At 46.3% G+C, this 27,559-nt stretch overlaps 1 protein-coding gene across 5 annotated transcripts in view; it reads right to left on the bottom strand.

Moving 5' to 3' along the window:
* LOC147617845 (DNA-directed RNA polymerase IV subunit 1-like) overlaps window positions 1-27,559 on the bottom strand; it is a 158,296-nt gene that overhangs the window by 129,956 nt on the left and 781 nt on the right. For all 5 annotated transcript variants that reach the window (XM_086776104.1, XM_086776108.1, XM_086776105.1 and 2 more), the window contains 11 exons: window positions 27,456-27,530; window positions 27,206-27,296; window positions 26,830-26,968; window positions 26,546-26,670; window positions 17,919-17,984; window positions 17,621-17,830; window positions 17,332-17,493; window positions 16,645-16,782; window positions 3,062-4,963; window positions 2,620-2,795; window positions 2,426-2,492 (listed from right to left, as the gene is read on the bottom strand). In XM_086776104.1, the coding sequence (XP_086632230.1) occupies window positions 2,426-2,492; window positions 2,620-2,795; window positions 3,062-4,963; window positions 16,645-16,782; window positions 17,332-17,493; window positions 17,621-17,830; window positions 17,919-17,984; window positions 26,546-26,670; window positions 26,830-26,968; window positions 27,206-27,283 (3,063 nt within the window). In that variant the 5' untranslated portion in view covers window positions 27,284-27,296; window positions 27,456-27,530. The remainder of the gene's footprint in view (window positions 1-2,425; window positions 2,493-2,619; window positions 2,796-3,061; window positions 4,964-16,644; window positions 16,783-17,331; window positions 17,494-17,620; window positions 17,831-17,918; window positions 17,985-26,545; window positions 26,671-26,829; window positions 26,969-27,205; window positions 27,297-27,455; window positions 27,531-27,559) is intronic.

The following is a 27,559-nucleotide window of genomic DNA, read 5'->3' as shown; positions in this document are numbered from 1 at the left end:
GGCTCGCTTCCTCTTCCGGCGAAAGAGAAAGCCTGATGGGGGTGTCCTCGGGGGCGGGCGAGGGGGCTGCTGATGAGTCCCTCTGAGGCGAGGCGGGAGGAGTCTCCATCAGAGTCTGAAGCTCAGGCGTAGGCGAGGCGAAAGCGGAAAACCTGCAAGAAACGGGCTGCACACAGGAAGGTGGAAGACCGGAGGAAAAAAGAAACAAAACCCCCAGGGGGGCAGAGGTCAGCACGAAAAGGAGAGGGGGGGGTAAAAACGGCGAAGGAAAAGCATGGGGGGGGGGCGGCAGCTGCACGACTGAGGGGCGGGGAGGAGAATGCTGGCGGAAGGGGGCGATGCAGAGGCGAAATGGGCGAAGAAGGGGATGGGGCGAGAAGGCGAAGAGGCGAGGAGGGAGGGGGCGAGGGGGCAAGGAGGGAGGGAGCGCAGCAACGAGGGAGGGGGGGGGCGCAGCAGAAAGCAGGCGAAGGTGGCGAAGGAACAAAAGCAGGCGGGGGGGGCAAGAGCACAATGGCGGGGGGGGGGGGGAGCTGGTGTGCAGGTCGCGCAGGCAGGAGGCGGGGCGCAGCTTCAGCGAGCAGCTGTTGCCTTGAAAGAATGTTGTCTAACAGCATGGGCTTTTATGAATTGGCATAAGTCTGTTGGATTTTGGGTTAGCGAGGATTGATTGGGGCATAGGATAGAGAAGCTCACACACAGAAAATGAGAGAGAGAGAGAGAGAGAGAGAGAGCCAAAAGTGTGGTATCCACAAAATGCAAGTCAACCCTTGCATGTGTGCCACATCCATATAATATAGAAGTACAAAATATTATATGTTGTGTCCTTTCACACTTGATGTCCGAGGGGAGATGTTGGCTTCACACGGATTGAGAAAGGATACACTACTAGATATCTTGGATGCTAGGTCAGGATAGACATTACATCTGCCTAGCACTTGGCCCCTGTGCTCATGTGCATAAAGAAAAAGCTCCTTCATTGGAGCTCCAAGAAGCTCGATGTGGCGCCAAGAGCCCTCCTTCCACAGATTGGTATGTCACTTCTTCTTGGTACTATGACCATGGATGGATTAGACAATTACGTGATCCACACGGTCAGGGCTTGATGGCACATCAGGCCAGGAAACTATTATCCTTCCCAAGCACGAATCCCAATCATGAAGGAGGATCAAACATCATTCATCCAGAGATCAAGTGCAAAGCTCTCCTTTCAAGCAAACAGCCAATGGATGCTTAGGGGCTTCACCTATAATGGATTCATCATGAGCCGACGGTTTTCATTGTAACGATGTCTTAGAATGGGTAGTACCCGGATGAGCGGAGAAGGATAAAAGGCTAGTTCATAGGACAAAAGAGGGGCTTGTCACCCAGGGTTCAGGAAAGAGAATAAAGAGTATTGTGCTGAACTATGGAATGTTTCCGGTTTGTTAAGAGTATTGTGCTGAACTATGGAATGTTTCCAGTTTGTAAGCCATAGACTGCAGTACATGTAGATCATCTGCATATTGAAGTCTTATCTGTGTGGTGTCCCATGTATAACTGTGCATCTTGTGTAATGTGCTTTGATAATGTGAGATTTCATTCATGCACTGTTGTATTCCTTGTGCCATGAATAGTAGCAGTCTCTCTTGACTCATACCGGAAACCTTTCAGAGTGATCCCTGGCTCATCTGGGTTAATCTCCAGAATATCTCGAGTTCTAGCAGACTGGTGCTGGGCATCTGTTGCCCACTTATGACATTGGTTACAGATGGATAGCTTGGCTAGACAATGCCCGCTAGGTAGTCCAGAACTACTGAAGTGTTGGGTCTTGATGGGACACCAACACTTTTCATCGCGATCCTGCTGGGGGTTTTCTTACTTATGGGGACTGACTATCTGGAAAGATATAACTTGTTATACTTGTCCATAGGGGGGCTTAGTTCAGAGATGTTTCCTTCAAGATACCCCGCATTCACAATACTCCACACCACCATCGCTGAGTATTGACACCACCTGGGAGATTATTGCTAGTATCACAGCATGGCATATCTGGACAGCCAGATGCTCAAAGGCCTTCAAGGGTATTCACGCTTATGACACCCAGTGTATTTGCAGTATATCACACTCTTTTGGCCACCTGGGCCGCCATACAGAGATCTAGATCTGCGCAGAAGATTTATGAGACAGTGGAACCATAGTATTTTCTTCTCCTCCACTCCTACGGGGCTTTTATGGCAACATAGTATAGTGCCCCCGATTGGCTGGATCTCCCTTTGTAGATTTTATTCTACTTAACAGAAGTCTCCTTAATGGGGAGAAAAAGGCATGGCAAAGGAGCACATATCTTACCTCCATAATTATTTAGAAGACCTAATTATAAAAGCAAGTTTTCTCACAAAAATGATTTTGGGTAATATTTTATTGATCAGATGTCTGGACATACCTGCGAAATATGAATATGGATGATCCATGGAGACTGTTTCTCGGAGTTTCCACTCTCAAGGTTATACCTAAATTTTTCAAAAACCAATTGAATTGCAATCAGTACATATGCTTTAGACCACAAAGTAACAGCTTCTTGCACACTGAGAATGTGCCATTCTTTTTATATATCATTTTATTAGATGATAATGTTACTCGATCATGATCGTCAATGGAAGCATCTCGAGCGTAATGCATCGAAGGTGGTCTTGGATTTTCAAGGCTGCTCTTGTCCAATCAGACTTCTTCCTCAGACCCTGGGAGGATATTATCAAAATAGATTTGAGATCAGTGTCCTTGACATTTGTGTGTACTCCTCTTGAAAGGGTTTCCTGAAAGACCAAGGGTCAGATATCATGTGGAATTATTCCATTTCAGAAATAACCATGAAAATATATAACCCTAGGAAAAAAGAAGTCCCTCTCTGACATAAGTGTTGTATGTGCACGCATCGCTGTGTGTGTGATCTTGAGATCTCTCAACTATGCCTGAGATCATTTGATAAGGACTAATTTTCCAGATTCGCTATGATTGAGATCCAGAAAAGTTCCATCACAAGATACCAAGGAGAAGTGTTTAAAGGATAACAATTTCTTACCTTTAACAAATTGACAGGATGAAGCATTGTTGACACTGTATGATTAAAAGTATACTTGTAAGCCGGCTCTATGATGGCAGTTACTGCCAAGGCACCTACGGGATCAGTTCCTATGCATACATTCTGTGCATTCAACTCATTCTTGTTATCCTGAGACTCGTCACCTAGAGAGAGGCCTTCATAGCAGAATTGTATAGTATGATTCCCATTCCGTGTTCTCACAGACCCATCATAAGCTGTGTACACCTCTCTCAAACCAAACATGCAACTCCTGAACAGTTCCCCTGGTCCCTCAACACCATAGCTTTTTGCCACACTACGAGAAGATATCACATGACTAAAAAAGTCTCTGGAGTTGAGGCCATCTAAGAACGATGACTCTATAATCGCTGGATATTCCCAAAATGCTTCATCCATTGATTCTTTTGAAGAGAACCACCGTTTCCCATTCAAAAGATGCAAACCCAGGCATGCACTTTGTTGTACCAGTTTTAGTAAGGAGCCTTTGCTTCCTGCCTTTACCATAGCCAACATTGAATTGGATGGAGAGCTGTGCCTTTCAACTATGGTTTGTATTTCACCAAACACAGTTTGGAATTCCTTGATACCAATATCTTCGAAATCCAAGCTCTTAGTGAAGCATGCCGTGTTCTGTGGCAAAGAAGAAGGTACATGAATGTCATCATTGTCACCTCCAACACCACACAGCCTGATTTTTTCTCTTCCACAAGAAATCTCCATTTGCTTTTTTGAATCGGTGAGATCTATTGCTCTTCTTGAGGAGCTTTTTGCCTCTTCAAGGGCAATTTTAACTTCAATCAACAGTTTGTTACGAGACTTGGAATCGTCTGTCAAAAACAAGTCCTTCAAACCCACGCTGAAACCGGTAAGAGAAACCCACTCATGTAGGACAGTCTGAAGACACATTATAAAGCCAATGGCTTTCTCAGGCCCTGCCTGATTACAAACACTCGGAATAATCCCCTCTGGTTTATTTGTCAGCCACTTTCTGTCCATTGAACACTCCAGAATCTCACTAGTACGAACTACCACACCTGTCGAATGCATGTACTCTATATTAGGAGGTAGTGTCATGCTCAGAACCTGTAAACCTGTCCATAATGGAGCCCTTCCCTCGGGAGCCTTCACAATGGCAGGCATTGGTACTACAGAGTCACAGTACATGTCAAGCATTTGTATGTGATATTTGTTTAGCCAGAAGTGTCTCTGTAGTATCATGTAGCTAGAAAGAAGACCATCTTCTGATAGCCCTAGCAAACCTTGCCCTCCTTGAGGACAGATCATCTGCTGTGATACATCGAACATCTCCGATACCTCTGCCTTAGCTTCAAGGGACTGAGGAACATACACATGGAGGGTGTCACCATCAAAATCGGCAGAGAAAGGGCCACACAAAATCGGATTTATCCCAAAAGTAGACCTGTGTTCTATCTTTGCTTCGAAACCAATGAAGGAATGCATGTGGATTGAAGGTGATCTGTTAGCAAAAACAAGATCACCATCTACCAGGGGACGCTCAATAACATCCCCGATCTGCACATCTAAATGGCTCCATCTGGAGATGATGTGTCGTTTGTCAGCTCGAATAATGGAGAACCTGTTCTGACTGTTGTAGATACCATTTTTAAACTTATTAAGGTTATAGCTAGTAATCCTTTCTGGAACCTTTAACTTCTCTGCTACAATGCTCGGGATAGCCAATTGCTGGAATCTAATGTTTGGATCACCCGAAATCACTCCGAGTGCAGAGTAGTGTGTTCGTTTACCAAGAATGTTCTTCTTGAACCAAGTAGGACCTGATTTTTGAGTCGAATGCAAAATTTTCCTTGCTCTAAGAAGGTTTTTCTTGAGTGCAGGATGCTCCTTTTCGCTTGAAAAAGTCTGCAGCAAAACAACAAGGTTCTGTTAAGATCATTATTTGCATGACTAAATAAGTAGTATTTAGAAATTCCTCAGTGTTAGCCCCTTTGCTAGAGTGTCTATTGCACCATGCTGCCCCCATCCCTTGGGGGAGGGGGAAGCGGGAGAGGGAGGTTCAAACCCCCACAACAATGAACCGAAATTTCTATCCATGGCACATTCAAAAATCTCATGTCCACAAAAACCATTCACCCAAAAGGAAACACTGCTGAGGAGGTGAGCTTGCGCTGCTGATTCCTGCCCCCGCCTCTGTCCCTTCTTTTCCAAACTGCCCCTTCCACCTCTGCCACGGCTGCTTCCATCTTGCCCCAGCCGCCTGTTCTGTCCTTTCTGCTCCCGCCTACCCCTTCCGCCTCTGTCCCTTCTTTTCCAGACTGCCCCTTCCACCTCTGCCACGGCTGCTTCCATCTTGCCCTAGCCGCCTGTTCTGTCCTTTCTGCTCCCGCCTACCCCTTCCGCCTCTGCCCCAGCCTGCCCCTTTCCTGCCCCCGCCTCTCCCGCTTTACCGTTGCTGCCCCTGCCTGCCCCTTTGCTGCCCCTTTTCTGCCCACACCTGCCCCATTGTCATGGTAAATGAGAGAGTGAGTGGAAGAGTGACCAGGTGAGCTCGCACTGCTGATTCCCCTTCCGCCTCTGCCCCAGCCTGCCCCTTTGCTTCCCCCGCCTGCCCCATTGCTGCCCCCGCCTCTCCTGCTTTACCTTTGCTGCCCCCGCCTGCCCCTCTGCTGCCCCAGCTTCTCCCGTCCATCTGCTCCCACCTCTTCCCCCCTTCTTTTGCACCCGCATCTGTTTCTCCCACATCGTGCTTCCGCCTTGCTGCACCCGCCTTGTTCTCCCCCGTTTCCCTTTTTATTTCAGCAGCATTTTTATTTGGATTCAAGTCGGCCGCCCACACTTTTTCGATTGGCTTTATGGCTTCTTCTGCTGTAGCCAATCTTTCGTCACCCCCACTGGCCGCGAGAATCATCAATTTCTCACAAGAGGAGCTCGCCTCTCTTCAGCACGACATTGACCTTGAGGTCCAGACCACCCTTGTTGCGAGAGTTTATGGTTCCCACCACTCTCGTTCCCAGGCCCGTGAAATGGCTTCTAGCAGCTCTCCCTTCGGAGCTGATTCTGCACTTCCAGGATACTCGTTTGCTTGATTTGGTCAAGGCTTCTTCGAGGTGGGCTTTCATTCTTCAAAAGCTACTTCTCAGGTTTTGGCTGGCAGCCCCTTCCCTCTTGGCCCTAGGAAGATTTTCTTCTTTTAGTACCAAGTGGGCTTTGATCCAGTGGCGGAGGATCAGCACCTTATCCCGGTCTCACTGCGGTTCCCTGCTCTTCCTCGGTCCTATTGGAAGCTAAAATGGAAGCTTTAGCTTCCATAGGGGCATCCTTTGGCCAGGTTTCTAGAGGTATCAATCCTTCCGAGCTCTCCCGCCTCAGCTTCCGCGGCTGTTACCGCCACTCTTGATGGTGTACCCCAAGTCCTTCTGCTGGTTCGTCATCCATCGATTACCAACGACTATATTATGCTTCAGAGACCTAACGGATCTCATTTCCGCCAAAGGATGGAGATTGCAGGCAGACCTGACAAGTGTTGGATTCCTGCCCCTTCACCCACACCCATTGTGGAGCACCCTAACCCTTATGCAGCTCTTGCCTCTCACAGGATGTCGATCCTTCTTTGGAGGATGAGGCTTTGCAAGCACATGATCTGGATCCTTCACAGGAGGATGCTCCATTACAGTTACAGGATGATTGTACCCTTGAGGATGATGTTGCGCATTCGCATTGTCATGGTACCTCTCCAATTTTGAGGACTAGCCCTGCCTTTTCCCCGGAGTGGGAGAGAGAGTAAGGTTTAAATCGTCATATTTTCCCTCCCTTACCTATGCGAGACGTACTTTCGCCTCTAAAGGGGGTCCTTCGTCGACCACGAGATCTCGTCATTCCTACTTTGAGTGTCCTTATGAGGATTGTCTCTTGGAAGATTCAGGGTCTTGGGGTGTTTTTTCCGCGTCGACGGAAACAAATTGAAAAAACCCAACTTCATTGTGTAGTTACAGGTGGACCTATTGATATATTGCTCTTGCAAGAGCATAAAATGGATGCTAGCCAGTGTGGGAGATCAAGCAAGCTTCTCCCGAGACATACCTTTTGGTCACCAGCTGTTGGTACCAAGGGTGGTGTCTGTATCTCTAAGAGGGGAGAGGATTGTCCTCTGGAAATCCAAGGCTGTGAGCATCAGATTGCAGCCAATTTTGTAGGATATCATTCATGATACTCAGAATGGATTCTTACACGGCACAAGCATCTTTGATAACATTTTCTCGTTTTGGGAGGCCGTCGAATGGGCTAAAGCGATCAATCAGCCCTTAGCCATTCTGTTCTTGGATTTTGAGAAGGCCTATGATAGAGTGGATTGGGACTTCCTTGAGGGTACTCTTAGCCATATGGGCTTCTCTCAGATCTGGATCAAGGGACTTTCATGCATGTATCGTGATGCCCTTCGCAGCATGCTCGCTTGTAGTAATAGAGGAGAGCGGTTTAAGATTTCTCGCTCATTACGGCAGGGTTTCCTTTAGCCCCATTATTATATGTCATAGTTGTAGAGGCCATGAGCATCTTTCTCCGCTCCTCTGCTGGTATTTCTGGATTGAGGTTGCCTCTTCGTAGTCAAGAGGAATTGGTTGACTCTGAGTTAGTTGATGACACAGCCATGTTCTTGGAGGCTTCACATATATGCTTATGTTCCTTCCGGGTAGCACTAGAGTTTTGTTTCACAGCAGGGGCACTCATTAATTGGCACAAATCTGTTGGTTTTTGGGTTAGTGATTAACCGAGAGTTGCTTGGGATGCACAGCTTGGTTTTACTTGGATCAGTAGAGGTTGCACTGTTAGATATTTGGGATGCCAAGTTGGGATTGATATTTCTCCTGCATAACAATTCGCTCCGATACTTATGAGCAACCGAAAGAAGCTCCTTCATTGGAACTCCATTAGATTAGATTTCGCTTCCAGAGCTTTGGTGGCTAATAAGGTATTGCTTGCCTCAGCTTGGTTTATTGCCTCTTCTTGGTGCTTCTCTCGTGCATACATTGGTCAATTGCGGAGATTGATCTGCAATTTTCTCAGGTCGGGTTTGGATGGCACCTTAGACACTCGTGCCAGGGTAGCTTGGCTCACAGTTATTCAGCCCAAACGAGAGGGGACCTTGCATATTATCGATCCGGCCGTTCAATGCAGGGCATTGCTCTGCAAACTTGTGGTCAGAGGTTTCCTACCAGGCACTGAGCCTTGGAAGGATTTTTTCTTGTCTCAGATTTCCGGATGTACGCCCCGGGTCGGGAGAGACTGAATGCCCAGCACACGATTTTTGTTCACAGAGGCTGATATCAAGGCACCATCTTTCCCTCTTATTGCAGCCATTGTCAGAGTATAGAGAAGCATGAGATCTTTTTTGCGACAAAGGCTTCCTAGATCTTTGGATGAGGCTGGCCGACAACCTATTATGTGGAACGAGATCATCAAGGATGAGGCTGGTCGGCCACCTCGTGCATCTCGTTATATGTAGTGGTCAAGATGGTAGAGATGTGCATACACAGTTCTTGCTTGGAAGACCTTTAAGAGTGTTTCGGAGGATCGGAGAGCTGCATCCATTCAGCATCTTAGGGGCTCTCGCATTCGTATTGATCAGATTGATGCAACTATTCTGCATGAGTGGCTCTCTGGGACCTTTCATGGAGACTTTCATTTGAGTTGGCTAGGAGCCTTTTCGAGGATAGGCATACCTCTGCAGGTCATTGCTCTCCCGGGCCAGGAGGCTACAGATTACATCATTTACTCTATCATGCCTGGAGGGAGATTGAGGAGATGATGTATGGAGGAGACCATCCCAGATACTAGCCTTAGTCCAGTGAGGATTGTTGGTCGTTCGGGGAGGCACTAGTTCATTGACCCTTCTCCTCCGATAGTGACTCATGGCTCTTGGTGTTTGTAGTTATATGGTGGAAGTCCTATCAGATATCTTCTTTGGGATCCAGGAGAGTGGGAGTGGATTAATACCTTCGATCCTTTGAAAAGCCTTCCTTTTTTCAATTTCACCGTCCGGAATGCCAGGCTTCTCGTCACTTGACAGATGCATAGGATCCCTACTCTCAGGCATCATTCGGAGAGCTATGATATTTCTCCATTGATACAACGCAAATATTGGCATAGACTTTGGCACTCATACAGAAGGAGCCAGATCTCTCATTTCTTTTGGTTATTCTTACATGGTGGTCTCCCCACCAATCAGTGTAGATCGGTTTTTTTTTTTTTTTTCAAAAAGGAGACTTCTATTCAGTATGAAAAATTTTTACAAAATGGAGATTTCACACAAAGAAAGGTGGAGATCTCAACCAATTAGGAGCTCTATGCTGCCAATAGGGTCCCGAGTGAGAGGACGTGAAAAAGACACCAATGTCCCGAGTGTGAAAGTGGAAAATTATAAAGACAACACTGCCGAGCAACTCCTTGCCTAACCATAATGGCCAAACTGCTATCAGTCCCCTCGAATCTCAGCCACTGTGTCAACCAAATGATAGAACCAAAAGAAATGATAGCATCCCTCTTAATCCTACCAAAGAGGTGTGCAATCGCAGACCAAACCCTCTGTGCTTCCCTGCATTCCCATAAACAATGGTAAACTGACTCTGAAACTCCTGCACATCTAGGGCAAGCTGGGCAAGCACCAGTAACTGACCGCCACTCATTGGTGACCAGACCACCATGAAGAGAAACCCAGATAAAGGACGAAATCTGTGGCTTCCTATAAGAATGCCACAATCTCCGCCAAAAAACCCTCTGAATGTCAGTCGAAATGCCATAAGATTCCCAATGGGGTCTAAGAGTAGGGACACTCTAAATGTGTCCCAAGATAAGATGTCTGGCATTCCACACCGTATAACTGAAAAAAGGCATGCTTTTCAAGGGGTTACAAGCATCCTTCCACACCCACTCACAGGGGTCCCAATGCAAATGTCTGATAGGGCAGCCACCATACAACCAAAGGCTAACACTCTCTGTGATCATCCCGGGGGGGTGTCAACAAAGAAGTGCTTCCCTAACCTGCCAACAACTCTGACTGGATGAATCTGGGGGCCCTCAATAAGGTCCTGTACGTCACATCTCTCCAACTGCCATCCATGCTGTACAGAAAAAAAAGACCGGTACATCATCCTCCCTAGGCAAGGGGAGACCCATAACCTGAAGAGGACACCTGTCCCAGAAAAAACCCCAAACCAAGAATGATGACGGTCTTCCAAAAAAGATCCAGTAATCCAGTCGTTGGGAATGGCTGCATCAATCTGTGCAATACTCCGACTAGAGCCTCTCAAATGCTGCGTGAGATCCAATCTCTGTACCTCGGTGAGGCTCTGAAATCTCTTCCAAACCAACACTGTGGAGCAAAGGGTTTCCTAGCCAGCCCAAAGAATATGCATAGCTGCCCAAGAGGCCTACCATGCCCATCTAAGATCAAATCATTCCACAGAATGGGCTGCCGGTTAACTTCCTTCGCTGAACGCGAGGGGATGTGTACCAAAAAACTCCTCAGGCAGTCCCAAGCTCGTAGGAGGGACCTAACCAGGGGGGATGAAGGGGAGCGATGAACTACATCCGAAAAAATAAAGCATGAGCTGAGAGTCCAGTCACCTCCGCGAACAGGGACACACTTCGTGATCTGCTGCATGAGAAAGTCCTTCCACGGCTCAGTGCCTGGAAGAAAGCCCCTAACAACCAACTTACACAGCAAAGCCTTACATTGCACCTCAGGGTCAATGATATTCAATCCCCCTTCCTGCTTAGGCCTGACAATGGTTTCCCAAGAAACTCTAGCCCTGGTGTGTGCATTTCCATCAAGCCCTGACCAAAGAAAGTTCCGAATAAGGCGACGAAGCTGGCCAATGCAACCCTTATGAAAAATCCACCACGAAGCGATAAACCAAGTCGTGGCTAGAAAAACTTGGTTAACCACCAAAGCTCTAGAGGCCAAGTCGAGCTTCCATCTACACCAGTGATGAACTTTGCTTTTAATGCTTAAGAGCACTGGACCAAACTGTTGTGCAGGGGAGATGTCAATGCCCACTTGACAACCAAGGTATCTGGCAGAGCATTCTCTCTCAATCCAAGTAAAACCAACATCTGTACCCCAATCTGCAAGAGGAGAATCACTGATCCAAAAACCAGCTGACTTACTTATGCCAATTGATAGAAGCTCCTGCTGCCAAACAAAAGGCCTCCAAGGCTGTCCGGAAAGCACATAAACAAGCATGTGAAGCCTCAAGGAACAACGCCGTATCATCTGCTAACTCAGAGTCCAAAAACTCTTCCTCCATACATAAAGGTAGCCTGAGACCCACAACACCAGGGGCAGCCCGAAGAAACCTGCTCATAGCCTCAACTACAATGAGGTACAGTAAAGGGGCGAGGGGACACCCTTGCCTCACTCAACGGGAAATCTGAAAACGCTCGCCGCGCCCCCCACAGGCTAAAACAGTGCTATGAGCCTCCCTGTATAGGCAAGACACACCTCTGATCCAGTTTTGGAAAAACCCCATGTATGCCATAGTGCCCTCCAAAAAATCCAAATCCACTCTGTCATAAGCTTTTTCAAAATCAAGCAAAAGAATGGCTGGAGGCTGTTGACTAGACTTTGCCCACTCAACAGCTTCCCAGAAAGAAAATATGTTATCAAATATACTCCTTCCTTGGAGGAACCCATTCTCGATATCATGGATGCTTTTCATGTTCCCTCTGAAGAGCAGCAATCCTATGCCTAATAGCTCTCTCCTTGTCCAGAGCCTCCTTCTTCTTAGACAAGGCAGTGCTATGATAATGATGGCTGGTCCTCTCAAGAGCTAGCACAATATTATGACGAGGATCAGGACCGTCACAAGATCTACATCTCTCTCTGATCTCAAGGGAAATGTCAGCATCTAGATAAACAGAGTCAGGGATACGGATATGGGGAGAGGCCGAGCGAGCCCCAGGCTCCCTGAGACACAGAACAACGGGGTAATGATCAGATTTGGTGGTGCCAGGCATAATAGCAATGGTGCCTCCTCTGTCCAAGGACCAATCATCCACATAAAACCTATCCAGACGTGCAAAGATGCTCTCATCCCCGCTCCTGCGGTTATGCCAAGAGAAAGATAAGGAATTTGGCCTTCTCTGGAAGTCATCCTCAGTCTGGCAATCCCTGCCAAAAAAGGAAAGCGTGAACCTCTCCCATGAGGCTCCCTCCAAAGGGTTTAAACCCCCTTCGCGTCCACCCTTCTTGTCAGAAGGTTGCTCAACCATATTAAAATCTCCTCCCACTATCCAATGATCAACTGGGGAATGACATTTGTAATGGTGTCCCAAAAGGCCACCCTTTCACCTCTCACGTTAGGTGCATAGATATTCAAGATTCCCAATTTCTGACCCTCATGCATGATCAAGATCCACTGCGCTCTAGCAGGGATGATAACATCGTGCCCAATAACATGAGGTATAATAGATGCTGCCACTGAAATACAAACACCCCCTCTAGTCCCAACTGCCGAGGACCAGAAGGTGTTGCCAGAAAGCATCTTACCAGTTTTGCCACACTGAGATCTATCCAATTTGTGTTCCTGCAACAAAAGCACATCCTTAGATTCTCCTGTAACAACAGGGTGAAGTTGGTTCTTCAGAAGGCACTTCCTACCACGGGTGGGAAGCCCTCCAAGGCCCTGAACATTCCATGAGACGATTCTCATGGAAGAGAAGAGGGTTTGACCCCCGATCTAAGAAGACGATGGGCAACCTGAGAATGCCTTTCATAATGCTGGAGGACGGGAAAATCCACGGGGCAAAGTCCACTGACATGCCCTTGTCCGAGGCCCTACACCGTGCGTGCATATGTACGAGAAACCTGTTGCCCTGCGGGGCATCAAGGACAATGGCATCATGCTGAAAATCCTACAATACATGATCCCCACTGTGCCGAACATCCTGCATATCGCCCCCTCCAAGTAGAGAGGACTCCACAATGTCATCCTGATCTGAGATATCATCTCTCTGCAAAGATGCATCAGCTGACACATCCCTCTGACCAGAAACATCATCTATCGGTACATGATCCGAGGAAGCCTTCCCATCAATCGCACAGGGGGGCGGGCGTGAGAAACAGCTTGCCACACCTGGCGGACTGAAGGACGGGAAGGAACCAAGGGAGGTGGCGCCTGAGAGGCACACTTACGAGGCCTCCTGCGACCTCGAGCCCGAGGAAAATCTCGAGCAAAGTGACCCTATTGGTGACAAACCCAGCACTAATCGGGTTTACCTGCAATCTCCATATGTTGCTTCAAAGGGCCACAAGGGCCCGAAAGCAAAACATAGTCCTCAAAGAGCTCAATGTCACGGGCAAGAACCATGACCCTGGGGACAGCATCCGCCGAGGCAGTGACCACCTGGGCAGAAGATGTCGGCAAGGCGTGAAGGGGGTGCACTTGAAGAACAAGCCCAAAGGCAGACCCGATGGCCTCTAACATAGGCCAATATGCGCGAGGAAGACCTGGGAATCTGAGAATAATCGGGAAACGGTTCCGGTCTTCCTCAACAGGGTCAAAATAGCTGGAGTAGGGAAGAAAGAATATCTTCCTCGGGCCCAATGGCAAAGGGCTGTCCTTCAAAACCTCTGAGGCTGCGACCTCAGAATCAAAATCCACTTGGAAGAAACCTCTTCCAAGCAACCTGACATCTCGAAAGTGTAGAGCGAGGTCGGAGGGCAGAGCCGCCAGGACCCAATCCCGAGCCTGGAGACGGGACGGGTGAGATCCAAAGATTCTGGCAATGAGGGTCGTTTTGGAGTCTCTCTCTATTTCGGCACAGAGGACCGCGAGCTCGGCTTCGGAAAATACATTGGTTCGCCCAGCCGAGGGAGAATGATTAGCCATGATGCTAATCGAAGAAAAAGGCCGAGGAGCAATCCGAACCAAGGGGAAGAGGAAGGCGTTGAGGCGGAGGAAAGGAAAGGAGGGTGGAAAAGGGAAAAGCAAAAAGGAAAGGGAGGCAAGGGGGAGATGGCTGGACACAAAGGCGAAGAGGGGCAGGGGAAGGGCAGCACATCAGGGTTGCGCAGAGGGAAGAGGCGGAGGAAGGAGGGGAGGCGTTTAGAGGAGGGGAGGCAAAACGATCAACAGGAGGGCGAAGAAGGGCGGGCACGGGTAGGGGCGAACAGAGGGGAAGGAAGAGGCGAATTACGGCGGGCAGAGGCAAGGAGGGGAGGCGGAGGAGGATCGGGGGCGAAGTAGGAAGAGAGGCGGATGGACGCAGCGAAGGAGGAAGGAAACGAAGGAGGAAGGAGGGGCGCAGCGATGGAGGAAGGAAGCGAAAGCAGAGGAACAAAGGCGGAGGAAGGATCAGAGACGGAGGGGAGCGATTCAGGCAGCGAAGGAGGAAGGAAACGAAGGAGGAAGGAGGGACGCACCGATGGAGGAAGGAAGCGATGGCAGAGGAACAGAGGCGGAGGAAGGATCAGAGGCGGAGGGGAGCGTTTCAAGGTTCGGGGAGCTCGCAGTGCCTGCTCGTCTTTTTCGCTGCAACCACAATCTGTAGATCGGTTTTCGGTGTAGTGTAGCACCTTCCTGCCCCGTAGGTGCGCGGCAAATTCTGACACTGTACAACATTGTTTCTGGGAATGCAGCACTGCACAATAGATTTCTGCACAATAGATTTGGGGTTCTGTAGCCCAACTTATGGACAAATTGAGTGGTCGAGCCATGCATGTGAGTTGGGGGGCAATTGCTTGGCTCTCCGAGTCCCGTCTTCAGCTCTTTTATGAGGGCAGTGATACAGATCCTGCTATTTTGATTCGTAGAGGTATTGCCCAACATGGTTTATTGCAGGATGTCCCTCACTCTGATTATACACCCCCAAGACAAAGGATTGACACCAGTTGGGAGATTGTTGATAGTATTACAGCATGGCAGCTCTGGAGAGCTAGATGCACGGAAGCTATTGAGGGTGTCCCGATTTTTGGGTCTCAGTGCATTAGTACTATATGGGGTGATATCATCCACACTCTTATGGCTACTTGGGCTCATATTCAGGGGTCCTCTTATTCTGTGCAGGCAAAGCGCGTTATATTTATGCGGGAGTGGGACCATGGCATTTGCTTTTCCTCTAGTCCCACAAGTCTTTCATGGCATCATGATGCTCCTCAGTGGTTGAAATCACCTTACATATTGGGGTGATTGTATTCTTTTCCGGCTTTATAGCTGTGATTGTTGTATGTCTTCATAGAAGTCTCTTTCTGAAAAAAAAAAAATCTGCAAAAAAGAGACTTTTGATCTAACAGCAGCACTTCCACATTATCATTCCTCTATTGAACTATATATAATGTCTAGTGAGGATTGGACTATGTCTGCTATCACCATCTGGTTATACAATGCCCATTGGTTTTTGTTGTTCAAGTAACCAGGCATCCTCACATGGGTGTCCTGCAGCAAGTTATTGGTTCTGCACTGGGAAGAACTCCCTCTATCCTATAGAAAAGGGGTGGAGGATGCCAGCAAGGTCCTATATGAGATGTAGTGAAAAGATTGGTTGAGATTTCCCCCCTACTTGATCTAAAATCTCCCTGTTTGTTTTTAAAAAAATCATACTTACTAGAAGTATCTTTTCCGGGAAAAAAACCAGGGTAGAGGATGCAGAGATTCACCAATCAAGAACCGTTCATAGGGGCAAAGCACTTTCCTATTAGCTTTGTAAGGACCACCACAGAGAATCTTCTATGTAGACTACCTGCTCACATGGTGCTTAATTTTTTATTTTTTTCCAGAAAAGATACTTCTATTAAGTTAAAAGAAATCATACAAAGGGAGATCTCAAACCAAAAGGTAGGGAGATCTCAACAATCCGGGGGTTTATGGTGCCGGAAAAGCCCCGTAGGAGTGGAGGAGAAGAAAATACCATGGTTCCACTCTCTCATAAATCTGCTGTGTTTTGTTTGCGCAGCTCTAGCAGATCCCTGTATGCAGACCCAGGTGGCTAAAAGAGTGTGAATGACGTCACTCCATATACTGCAAATTACATTGGGTCCATCTGGTATTCTGCATATGCCACACTATGATACTAGTAATAATCTCCCAGGTGATGTCAATACTCAGAGGAGGTGGTGCGTATCGTAATTGGGGGATATCCTGCAGCAAACATCTCTAAGCTATGCCCCTACGGACAAGTATAACAGGATCTGCTCCCCTGCCCTAAAAAGGAAGCTGCGGGCTAGACTGTGTCAACTATGCAATAGCACATAGATAGGAGCACTCCTCAATCTGCCCAAGAGCTGGGCTATAGATACCCAGATCCTTTGTGCTCCTCTGTCGTGTGGTCCGAGCATAGAACATTTGCTTACATGTCAAATGACAAGTCTCCCATAACATTTCTTTTCGAACCTGAGATGTTGAGAATGTAAACTCCAACACCTACGTAAGGGTAGAGGCTTCTTAAGCCCCCATACAGCATCTGTTCACTTGAAAACATTGTGTGTCCCAAACATCCATCCTAACCAGAAAAATATCGCATTAAAAAAAAAGACTCAAACGTCATCCACTTTAAAAAATGGAAATATTTGCACCATTTTCTCAGATTACCTTAAATGTGTTATAATAGTTTGCGATTCTAGCCTGAAGCTCCATAGAATCCCTATGTGCAGTATAAATGTCATTATGTGCTTGTTTCAATGAGTTGTTCATGGAAAGTATTTTTGCAAGTGTTTGAGTTTTTTGGTTCTGCAAACAAAGAAGGTAGTCATTATCAGAGGAAAATTCACTTCACATGTTGCAGCACTTACATGCACGTAAGCAAAAACACAAATAAAATCACGTGCACAAGACAAAACACACGCCTGGCACGCACACACATGCACATGCGTATACGTATACATACACACGTGCAGGCAGACACATGTGTACATGTACATATATATACTACATTCACAATGCAGTCGTGCACCCGCACAAATATACTTATGCACGCTGACATGTGTGTGTGCACACGCATTTAGATGTATAAACACATACACACTCCTGTTCACAATGCAGTCATGTATCCACACATATGTACGTGCATGCCTGCACACGAGCGCGCGCACTCGCATGATATTATGCATACTTCTACATTCACAATGCAGTCTCACAGACACACAGGACATGAATGTACAAACAAACAATATACATTATTTATAGAATTTGTAAGTGCCACATTGTTTTTTAAGCAGATAGTCCAAATCAAATCAATCTGCAGAAGTTGAGTATCCAAATAAAAAATCATTTACTTACACGTTCAAGTTTTCTGGAGCTTGATCCAAATTTAAATGACTCCACAAACCTCAGGCAGTTTGGAGGAATGGGGAACTCTGTTATGATTAAAGATTTGGGTCTTAAAGTCAAACCGATCTTTCTAATCACATCCTCAGATACATTCTCCAGTATTCTGAATGCCTAAAAAGATAAACATTGAAAAATTATAGGTTCCTTGCACATTGATGGGAATTCATGAAGAGATTATAAAGTTGATGTATTGCTTCTATAATTAAGAGATTAGAAATTTCTTAATGAAGGGATTTACCTCGGCAGGGAGGAGGGGTCGTGAAAATCTGGGATACTCGCTTAGATCAATGCTTCTGTCTAAGAAGCTCCAGAAGTCTGATGGAAATTCTGTAGTTCTATTATTAGTATTATTAGTGACTTGCATCTCAATAGTGTCAACATCCAGCTCTCCCAATTTCTTTGTGATGATTTTGAATTTAAGCTCGGGATACCACATCTCGGAATCATTCTGTCAATAAAAACCATTTTGATAATCTCAAGAGCTTTCATTCATGGGAAAAAATGGAAAATAGGCAAGAGCAGATTTGTCCTTCTACCTTGCAATATCTGCAGCCATCTTTGGGTTTCGAATACCATTCTAGGGAGCAGTACAACATGTCTGTCTGTAACCAACCTCACATGATCAAGGAGTAAGAAAAACGTTAAAAAAGGTTCTTCCATGGTGCATAGTCTAGGATCAATCAGTGTCTTGTCACAAGCCACTCTAGCATGAAGACTCTAGCATGAAGTGAGAGTACAAGCACATACTCATTGGCTTACCCATGACTAACTTGTACTTATCTTGTGTGACATCCTTCATACTTAATATATTTCATTTTTTCTCAAACCAAAAATTACCAGGAATATGACAATCTAACTAATATAATTCATTTTTTCTCAAACCAAAAATTACCAGGAATATGACAATCTAACTCTTTACCTAGTGTTTAGTGATAGGTGTATGATGAAAAAGGTACTCTTTACATTGTCTATTTAATGATAGTGCAGATATATAATCATTGTTTCTCACTACATGTGGGACGGTGGACAAGGAGTGACTCGGACAGGAGAGGGGGGGCGAGTTGGTCAAAGGGAGGGGGCGACCTGGACAACATCTGTTCCTCCCTCCTTCACAAATTTCCTTACCCCATCTCTGCTTATGCTTTTTAGCCCCAGAGCTCTCCATCATCATCGGCCCAGCACACCCATCCACCCTTGGTGTTTGCTCTTCCACCCTCTACATGGGACTGCCACTAATGGGCCCAGTTAAGCAGTCACATCACCAATCTCCTCATAGGTAACCCCTCCCAACCCGAAACCTCTCACATTCATCACCCCTATGCCCTATTCCACTACTATTTCCTATTCGGTGAGCCGCCTCTGTCACCATTTGGTCCATCTCCATTTCTAGGGCCAGTCCTATGGGATTGTCACTCCATAGAGCAGCCAGATTTGTTCCATGTTCACATGAGGCTAGGTCGGTGTCTCATGCGAAAGGGCTTGTTACTTTGTGTCACATGGACGGGAGCCACTCTCGTGCCACCCGTGTGACCAAGATCGTGTCATATGGATGGGAGCCTGTATCGTGCCACCCGTGTATGGCCAGGATGGTGTTTTGTCCATGGGACTGTCACTCGGTGGAAGGACCCGTGTTTGTACCGCGTCTTCCCTATGGGACTGTCACTCCATAGGAAGGCCAGGGTTTTCACATTCTACGTGCCAGATTCGTGCCTGACGGGAATGTCTTGTACAAGTTTCATGAAAGGGAGATTTTTTCCATTGCATGTGCACGTGCATCCATCTTTGCACGTCTGAAACTGTTTTCGCGTGACTTGTATTTATGGTTTTGCCTGCTATAATGTGCCACTTACTGAGCGGGGACGCGTGCCAGTGAGCCGTGAAGCTTGCCCTATCTTCAGACATGTTTTGTTGCATGGAAACACGTGGTAAGTATGGTGTATTCATTTATTTTAATGTGTTATTCTAACCTTTGTATTTATAAGGTTGTGTGTTCACATTCATTAAAATTATTTTATTTTTTTTCCGAAAGGAGACTTCTATTAAGTATGAAAAAATTTTACAAAATGGAGATTTCACACCAAGTAAGGTGGAGATCTCAACCAATCAGGAGCCTTGTGCTGCCAATAGGGTCCCGAATAAGAGGACGTGAAAAAGATACCAATGTCCCACTCTCTCATAAACTGGCCGCGCTTCCTCTCCGCAGCCCTCAAAGATCCCTGGATTCTAGCCCAGGTAGCCATGATGGTGTGAATAATATCACTCCAAATCCTGCAAAGACACTGAGAAACAAGAATGGGAGTACCCTCAATGGCCTCAGTGCATCTAGCCTTCCAGATATTCCAGGCTGAGATGCTAGCAATAATCTCCCAAGAGCTGTCTAACCTCTGTGCTGCCGGAGGGACAAAGGGTGAAAGTGGCAAATCCTGAAGACAACATTGCCGAAATGCAATTCCTTTCCGAAACGCAATCTGACCATCCACTATCTGTGTGGGAGACTTCCGGAGGCTAAAAACCAACCGTCCTTCGAGGGACAGGAGTCACTCCGAAAGGGGTAGTCCACCAGCGTCTAAAAACCAACCACACGAGCGAGAGAAAATTTTTGGTTTTCTTTGCTGAATCTTTGTACTTGAAGTAGGCTCTGATACCACTGTAATATGCGGAAGCTTCGGAGAAAGATCGGTAACTTCAAAACTCAGAATTCAGCACTCTTTTCGCGACGGAAATTTGAAAGAGACCAAACCCTCTGTGCTTCCCTGCATTCCCATAAACAATGGTAAACTGACTCCAAAACTCCTGCACATCTAGGGCATGCTGAGCAAGCACCAATAACAGACCTCCACCATGAAGAGAAACCCAAATAACGGAGGAAATCTGTGGCTTCCTATAAGAATGCCACAATCTCCACCAAAAAACCCTCTGAATGTCAGTCGAAATGCCGTAAGATTCCCAATGGGGTCTAAGAGTAGGGACACTCTGAATGTGTCCCAAGATAAGATGTCTGGCATTCCGCACCGTATAACTGAAAAAAGGCATGCTTTTCAAAGGGTTACAAGCATCCTTCCACTCCCAATCACCGGGGTCCCAATGCAAATGTCTGATAGGGCAGCCACCATACAACCAAAGGCTAACACTCTCTATGATCATCCCTGGGGGGGGGGGGTGTCAACAAAGACGTGCTTCCCTAACCTACCAACAACTCTGACTAGACGAATCTGGGGGCTCTCAATAAGGTCCTGCACATCACATCTCTCCAACCACCTCCTTCCGGGTTGGAAGTCCTGAAGTTTATGATGGTTCTATGGACAGGTGAAGCATGGTGGTCAGAAGCACCTTGCTTAATGCTAACAACAGTGGTCACGATCTTGTCACACCATGTACAATTCAAGAATATTATACATTCTTTTTAAGAGGATTTTACTCTTTTGTTGCGAGAGATTAAGTATAGATAGGTGCCAGGGTTTGAACCTTGGACTTGCACAAGGGCAGAAGGGCAGCCCTAGAAGCCTTTGCAAAGATTGGGGGTCCTCTTTCGAGAAGAAGATCACACAACACGAACCAAGATTCACCTTAGCTTCTTGAGAATCATCTGAGTCCTTGCTTGGCCTAGAGGTCCAACCTTCATAAAAGAAAAGAGAGAGTGAATTGTAGCCTTGGTACTTGTGAGTGCATTAGGCCTCAAGGCAGGTATTGTGTCTGATTCCTTCTATTTTTCCCTCTTGATGGGTTGCTTTCCCTTGTGAGAACCCATAATCTTTTATCTGTGAGTGAGTGTATATGTGCTTGATTAGTACAAGAGATGGTATTTCTCATTGTCTGGTGATTTTTTTTTTAAGAAAAGAAAAAAACTTCTTAAGGGTACTTCTCTAGGCAACATGCTTCTATCTTCCTCGTTGAAGACCGTGAGCACTCTAGTGGTGGGTGACTTGTAGCCACCAAGGGTGTCCACCATACACGGACTATCCACCGCAACAGTGTCACACTGTCACAGTGAGTCAATGGAGGTACCAAGCATTTGTTGAGATGTTAAGCTCAACATGAGCTGACACTCATGAGGCGCCTGCATGATCGTTCGACATTTACATCAGTGGCGGGTTTGGTAGCTAGAATCGACATATCTTCACCAGAGATTTTACAGCTGGACTACATCGACTAGTCCACACCTACCCACTCCACTTAGCGTGTTCACATTATGGATCGCTTGTATATACTCTATTATGTGTGTTAGTCATTTTATCTTTTTTTGTGGACCTCCTTTGTTGTGTGAAGAAGAAGAAGAAGAAGAATTTTCAGTCTCTCACCTTGTGTGTTCTCTTCTAGGATTTTTGTGTGTGTGTGTGCGTGCTTGCAAGAGCTCACGCTCTCTTCTCCTCTATATCTTTTCATGGTATCAGAGCTTGGTTTATGCTAAGGGTTGAGCAACAAGCAAGAGAAGCACAGGATGCGGTACGAGGGTAAGAGCTTCATCTACCCTTCTTTCTTTGTGTTGGCTACTATACCCTTGTCGGGAGCTCTTCGGGAAGCACCGGCAAACAAACTCCGATTGAGGATCTTTCTTTGTGGGAGCAGAGCTACATGGCAACTATACTGTGCGTTGGAGTCCGTTGGCCAAAATGTTTGGGACCGAAAACGCGTTTCGGGCACGTATGGACTTCCGTTTTTCAGTTCGTAGGCGTTCGCGGGTATTGCGGGTAAGTTTCGATTCTCTGTAGAACTCTGTTTTTGGAACTGTAGGAAGGGTGATTGGTTGTGCAGACACTGCGTGCTGCAAAGAGGTCTTAAAGTTATCATTGAGTGTATTTATGCAAATTGAGGTCACTTGTCGTGACAGTTTGGGTGTAGTATAGTACCGTTGCAGAGAATACATGAACTTGAGCATGTCAAACAAGTGTTGTTTTTGGTAAATTTCTGTTGCAGACAAGATGTCGAATAATGGAATGAATTAGATTGTTGCAAAGAAGTTTGATTGGAGCTGAGATCACATCGGCTCTCCAAGAGATGTGGGACACAGGTTCTATGCCTTCTTCTCTCACTGAGGGGCTTATTTATCTTATTCCTAAGAGTGGGGATACACATTGATTGGCCAGTGGAGACCTATCACCTTACTTGGGACCGCATATAAGATTCTTGCTAAGGCAGTGAGCATCAAACTGCAACCAATTTTGTAAGATCTTATTCATGATACTCAGAATGGATTCTTACATGGAAGGAGCCAATTTGATAACATCTTCTCGTTTGGGGAGGCCATCAAATGGGCTAAAGCGAGCAATCAACCCTTAGCCATTCTGCTCTTGGATTTTGAGAAGGCCTATGATAGAGTGGATTGGGACTTCCTTGAGGGTACTCTTAGCCATATGGGCATCTCTCAGAGATGGATCAAGGGAGTTTCATGCATGTATCGTAATGACCACAGTAGTGTGCTTGCTTGTGGTGATAAGAGGAGAACGGTTTTGGAATTCTCGCTCAGTATGCCAGGGTTACCCTTTAGCCCCATTATTATATATCATAGTTGTAGAGGCCAGGAGTATCTTTCTCCGCTCCATTGCTCGGATTTCTGGATTGAGGTTGCCTCTTCGTAGTCAAGAGGAATTGATTGACTCTGAGTTAGCCGATGACACAGCCATGTTCTTGGAGGCTTCACATATATGCTTATGTTCCTTCCGGGTAGCACTAGAGGAGTTTTGTTTGGCAGCAGCGGCACTCATTAATTGGCACAAATATGTTGGTTTTTGGGTTAGTGATTCACCAAGAGTTTCTTGGGGTGCAGAGCTTGGTTTTACTTGGATCAGTAGAGGATGCACTGCTAGATATTTGAGATGCCAGGTTGGGATTGATATTTCTCCTGCACAGCAGTTTGCTCCGGTACTTATGAATTGCCTCTCGTTGGTGCTTCTCTCGTGCATGCATTGGTCAATTGCGGAGGTTGATCTGCAATTTTCTCTGGTCGGGTTTGGATGGCACCTCAAACACTCGTGCCAAGGTAGCTTGGCTCACAGTTATTCGACCCAGACGAGAGGGGGGCTTGAATATTATCGATCCATATGTTCAGTGCAGGGCATTACTCTGCAAACTTGTGGTCAGAGGTTTCCTACTAACTGAGCCTTGGAAGGATTTTTTCTTATCTCAGATTTCTGAATGTACACCCCGGGTCGGGAGAGACTGGATGCCCAGCACACGGTTTTTGTTCACAGAGGCTGATATCAAGGCACCATCTTTCCCTCTCATTGCAACCATCGTCAGAGCATGGAGAAGCATGAGATCTTTTTTGCGACAATGGCTTCCTAGGTCTTTGGATGAGGCTAACCGACAACCTGTTATGTAGAACGAACTCATTAGGGATGAGGCCGGTCGGCCACTTAGTGCATCTCGTTATATGCAGTGGTCAGGATGGGAGAGATGTGTATAGAGTTCTTGCTTGGAAAACATTTAAGAGTCTTCCGGAGGATCGGAGAGCTGCATCCATTCAGCATCTTAGAGACTCTCACATTCGTATTGATCAGATTGATGCAGCTATTCCGCATGAGTGGCTCCCTTGGACCTTTCATGGAGACTATCATCCGAGTTGGCTGGGAGTCTTTTTGAGGATAGGCATACCTCTACAGGTCATTGCTCTCCCGGGCCAAGAGGCTACAAATTGCATCATTTACCTGGAGGGAGATTGAGGAGATGTAGCATGGAGGAGATCATCCCATATACTAGGCTTAGTCCAGTGAGGATTGTTGGTCGTTCGGGGAAGCATTGATTCATTGACCCTTCTCCTCAGATAGTGACTCATGGCTCTTGGTGTTTGTGGTTATATGGTGACAGTCCTATCAGATATCTTCAGTGGGACCCAAGAGAGTGGGAGTGGATTGATGTCTTCGATCCTTTGAAAAGCCTTCCTTTTTTCAGTTTCACCGTCCGGAATGCGAGGCCTTTCCTCACTCGACAGATGCATAGGATCCCTACTCTCAAGCCTCATTGGGAGAGCTATGATATTTCTCCAGTGATTCAGCATAGATATTGGCAGACTTTGGCACTCATACGGAAGGAGCCAGATCTCTCATTTCTTTTGGTTGTTCTTACATGGTGGTCTCCCCACCAATCACTGGAGATCGGTTTTTAGTATAGCACCTTCCTGCCCTAGGTGTTGCAGATTCTCAGACTGTACAACATTGTTTATGGGGATGCAACACTGCACAACAGATTTGGGGTTCTGTAGCCCAACTTATGGGTAAATTGAGTGGCCGAGCCATGGATGTGACTTGGGGGGCAGTTGCTTGGCTCTCCCAGTCCGATCCGCAGCTTTTTTATGAGGGCAGTGATACAGACCTTGCTATTTTCATTCGTAGAGGTATTTCCCAGCATGGTTTATTGCAAGATGTCCCTCACTCTGATTATACCCCCCCCCCACCCCCCCCCCCCCCCCCGACAGAGGATTGACACCAGTTGGGAGATTGTTGCCAGTATTATAGCATGGCAGATCTGGAGAGCTAGATGCACGGAGGCTATTGAGGGTGTCCAGATTTTTGGGTCTCAGTGCATTAGTACTACTATATGGGGTGATATCATCCATACTCTTATGGCTACTTGGACTCGTATTCAAGGGTCCTCTCGATTTGCACAGGCCAAGCGCGTTATATTTATGCGAGTGGGACCATGGCATTTTCTTTTCCTCTCGTCCCACAGGTCTTTCATGGCATCATGATGCTCCTCATTGGTTGAAATCACCTTACATATTGGGGTGATTCTATTTTTTTCGACTTATACCTGTGATCAGTTGGGCAATGACAGGATGATTGGCTGCTAAAGAACAGTCAACCAGGTTATATTACGGAGTTTCCCCTTTGTGGACTGACAAAGGCAAGGGCATATAGATTATTGCTCCCACAGCCATGGATAAAGAGACATGCAGATCAAGTGTGGTATATGAACAAGTCTTTAGGCTCGTGGAAAGGTAATTTGGGAAAGATATGGGGCTTACATACACTTGTTCTTGCCATTGCTGATTTGGGAGAAAAAATCGCTTGACACATTCATGTCATCAACAATGGAACTCTTATGGGAGACAAACACTAATAGGGGACTAGCCCCCTTGATCCCTTAGGCACGAAAATGGCTCATTACAAGAGCCATTTTCAACACCTCTCACTGGATGATTTTATCACCCGCCCGGCGTACATGGATGTACACCTATCACATGGGATACGTTGTGCCATTGGACAGATCCGGACCTCGTCACACCAGCTACGAATTGAGACAGGGCGATATGTGCATCAGATCTTGGATGACCGCATTTGTCAGCTATGCTACCAGGAGGTAGAGACAGAGGAACACTACATTTGCCGATGTACAGTCTATTATGAGATCTGAGGGAGATATCATTACCTCTTCCGAGAGGGTTTTGGGCCGTTATGCAGGGTCATGGAGTTTGAGGATCAGAGATGCCTGGGATTGTTTCTACTTGAGCTTAGGAGACACACAGAGACCCTCTTGGCAGACAGGAGGCCAAGCCATGATGTACCTAGACAGAGGACCCTAACAGATTTCTTCGGCACCAGCACCAGCAACCCAGCCCACACACCTATTGATACCTCCTCCATTGGGCCATCAGGGCACCGACCACACTCCCAGGGAGTCACCACCACTGATAGAGCAGTTATCTTATGTCATGCTCGTCGGCCACGCCCACCAAGATCCCGACCGTGGCATCCTCACCATCGCCAGATCAGAGCCATTATTGCTTGGCAGCATCAGAGGCGCCTACCTCGCTTCTACGACCTCTCCATTCTAGACAGCCCCATGGTGGAGATACTTGATCTAAGGAGAGGGCAACACTTTAACTGATCAGCATACATGGATCTACCTGATATACATTTTTCAGTATTTTCCAGTATTTTCTACTCAGTATCATCTCGGAGTCTTACAATTATGTTCTTATAACTGTAGGACAATCAGTTTATTGTACTTTTTAGTCTCATTTAGTTGTTCTCTTTGATGAGACACCAACTTCAGACGTACCCTCAGTTTTGGTCTCATAGGCCATTATGGCCTCTTAGAGACGTTAATATATCATTTCATTTCATTTCTCTCTCTCTCTCTCTCTCTCTCTCTCTCTCTCTCTCTCTCTCTCTCTCTCATATTCATGTGTAAAAAATAAGAGAGACGTTCAAGTCACCTGTTTTACCTTTTTTGGGTCATTTACTTTCCTCTTCCCGCACGATGGACATATACTATTGAGAACCCGTACAAGGCTATGTATATGCTCAGGGTTGAAGATAGGGATTGACAACAAGAAATGCCCAAAATGCCCTGATTTATAGCACTCAACAAAGTTCAGCATATTACAAACTTATTGAAAATGAATAAAAGATGCAACTCTGAGGTCTCTTGCAAGAAAAAGGAGGTGAGATTTTCTTGACAACATTTTTTCCCCAGATTGTAAATTAAATGTTAACAGGTGTGGCATACCTGGGCATTGGTGTTCTTCCATGTTCATGACCATACATGTACCACATTTATCCTCACAATTTGGAAGACCGAGGCGAGCGTCGCACAGACTCTTTGATCCCCGAGCTTTCTCATGCATGTCAAATATGGACGAATCTTTCTGTAAACATCCAAACCCAAAAAAAAAAAAAAAAAAAAAAAAAAAAAACTGTGTCAAACCAAACTCGTGTGTAGGATAGTCTTTGCATGTTGACATGATTATTAGGGAAAAATAATGAACTTCTGGAGAACACAGAATCCATACTTTTTGCCTTCTCTATCCTCTATGTGCAAACTCTGGCTTTACACAAGACCCTTTGAAATTAATTAGATAGCTAAGATAAAATATGCAATATACTATTTCATCTGATGTCATGAGATCAAAGCCGATCATCTTCAATAGAGCCAATGGTGGCTCGTTGGATTTTGCTTCCATTGATGACTGCCTCCTCTGTACCTCATCAAGCAAAAACTTGTTCAAATAAAAAACTATACATGCATGGAAAAATTACTAGTTATTCAAGATAAAGATTAAAAGAACTAGTCCACAGCTTTGTAGGCAAGTTTGTAAGCATTCAAACTCTTGAGTGAGTTCAAATTCCACTCACCTCAGCCGATGAACACCTGGTCCTTCATTCTTTGCCTACGGGCAACAAGCTCTGGCATCTCCCAAGCTTGGAGAGCTGCAACATCATCAACTGATTAGCAGGAT

The sequence above is a fragment of the Cibotium barometz genome, chromosome 36 (assembly GCF_041138505.1).
Source record: "Cibotium barometz isolate CiBa-2024 chromosome 36, ASM4113850v1, whole genome shotgun sequence".
Lineage (NCBI taxonomy): Eukaryota > Viridiplantae > Streptophyta > Polypodiopsida > Cyatheales > Cibotiaceae > Cibotium > Cibotium barometz.
The sequence above is the reverse complement of the archived record's forward strand: the minus strand, read 5'-3'. Positions and strand labels throughout refer to the sequence as shown.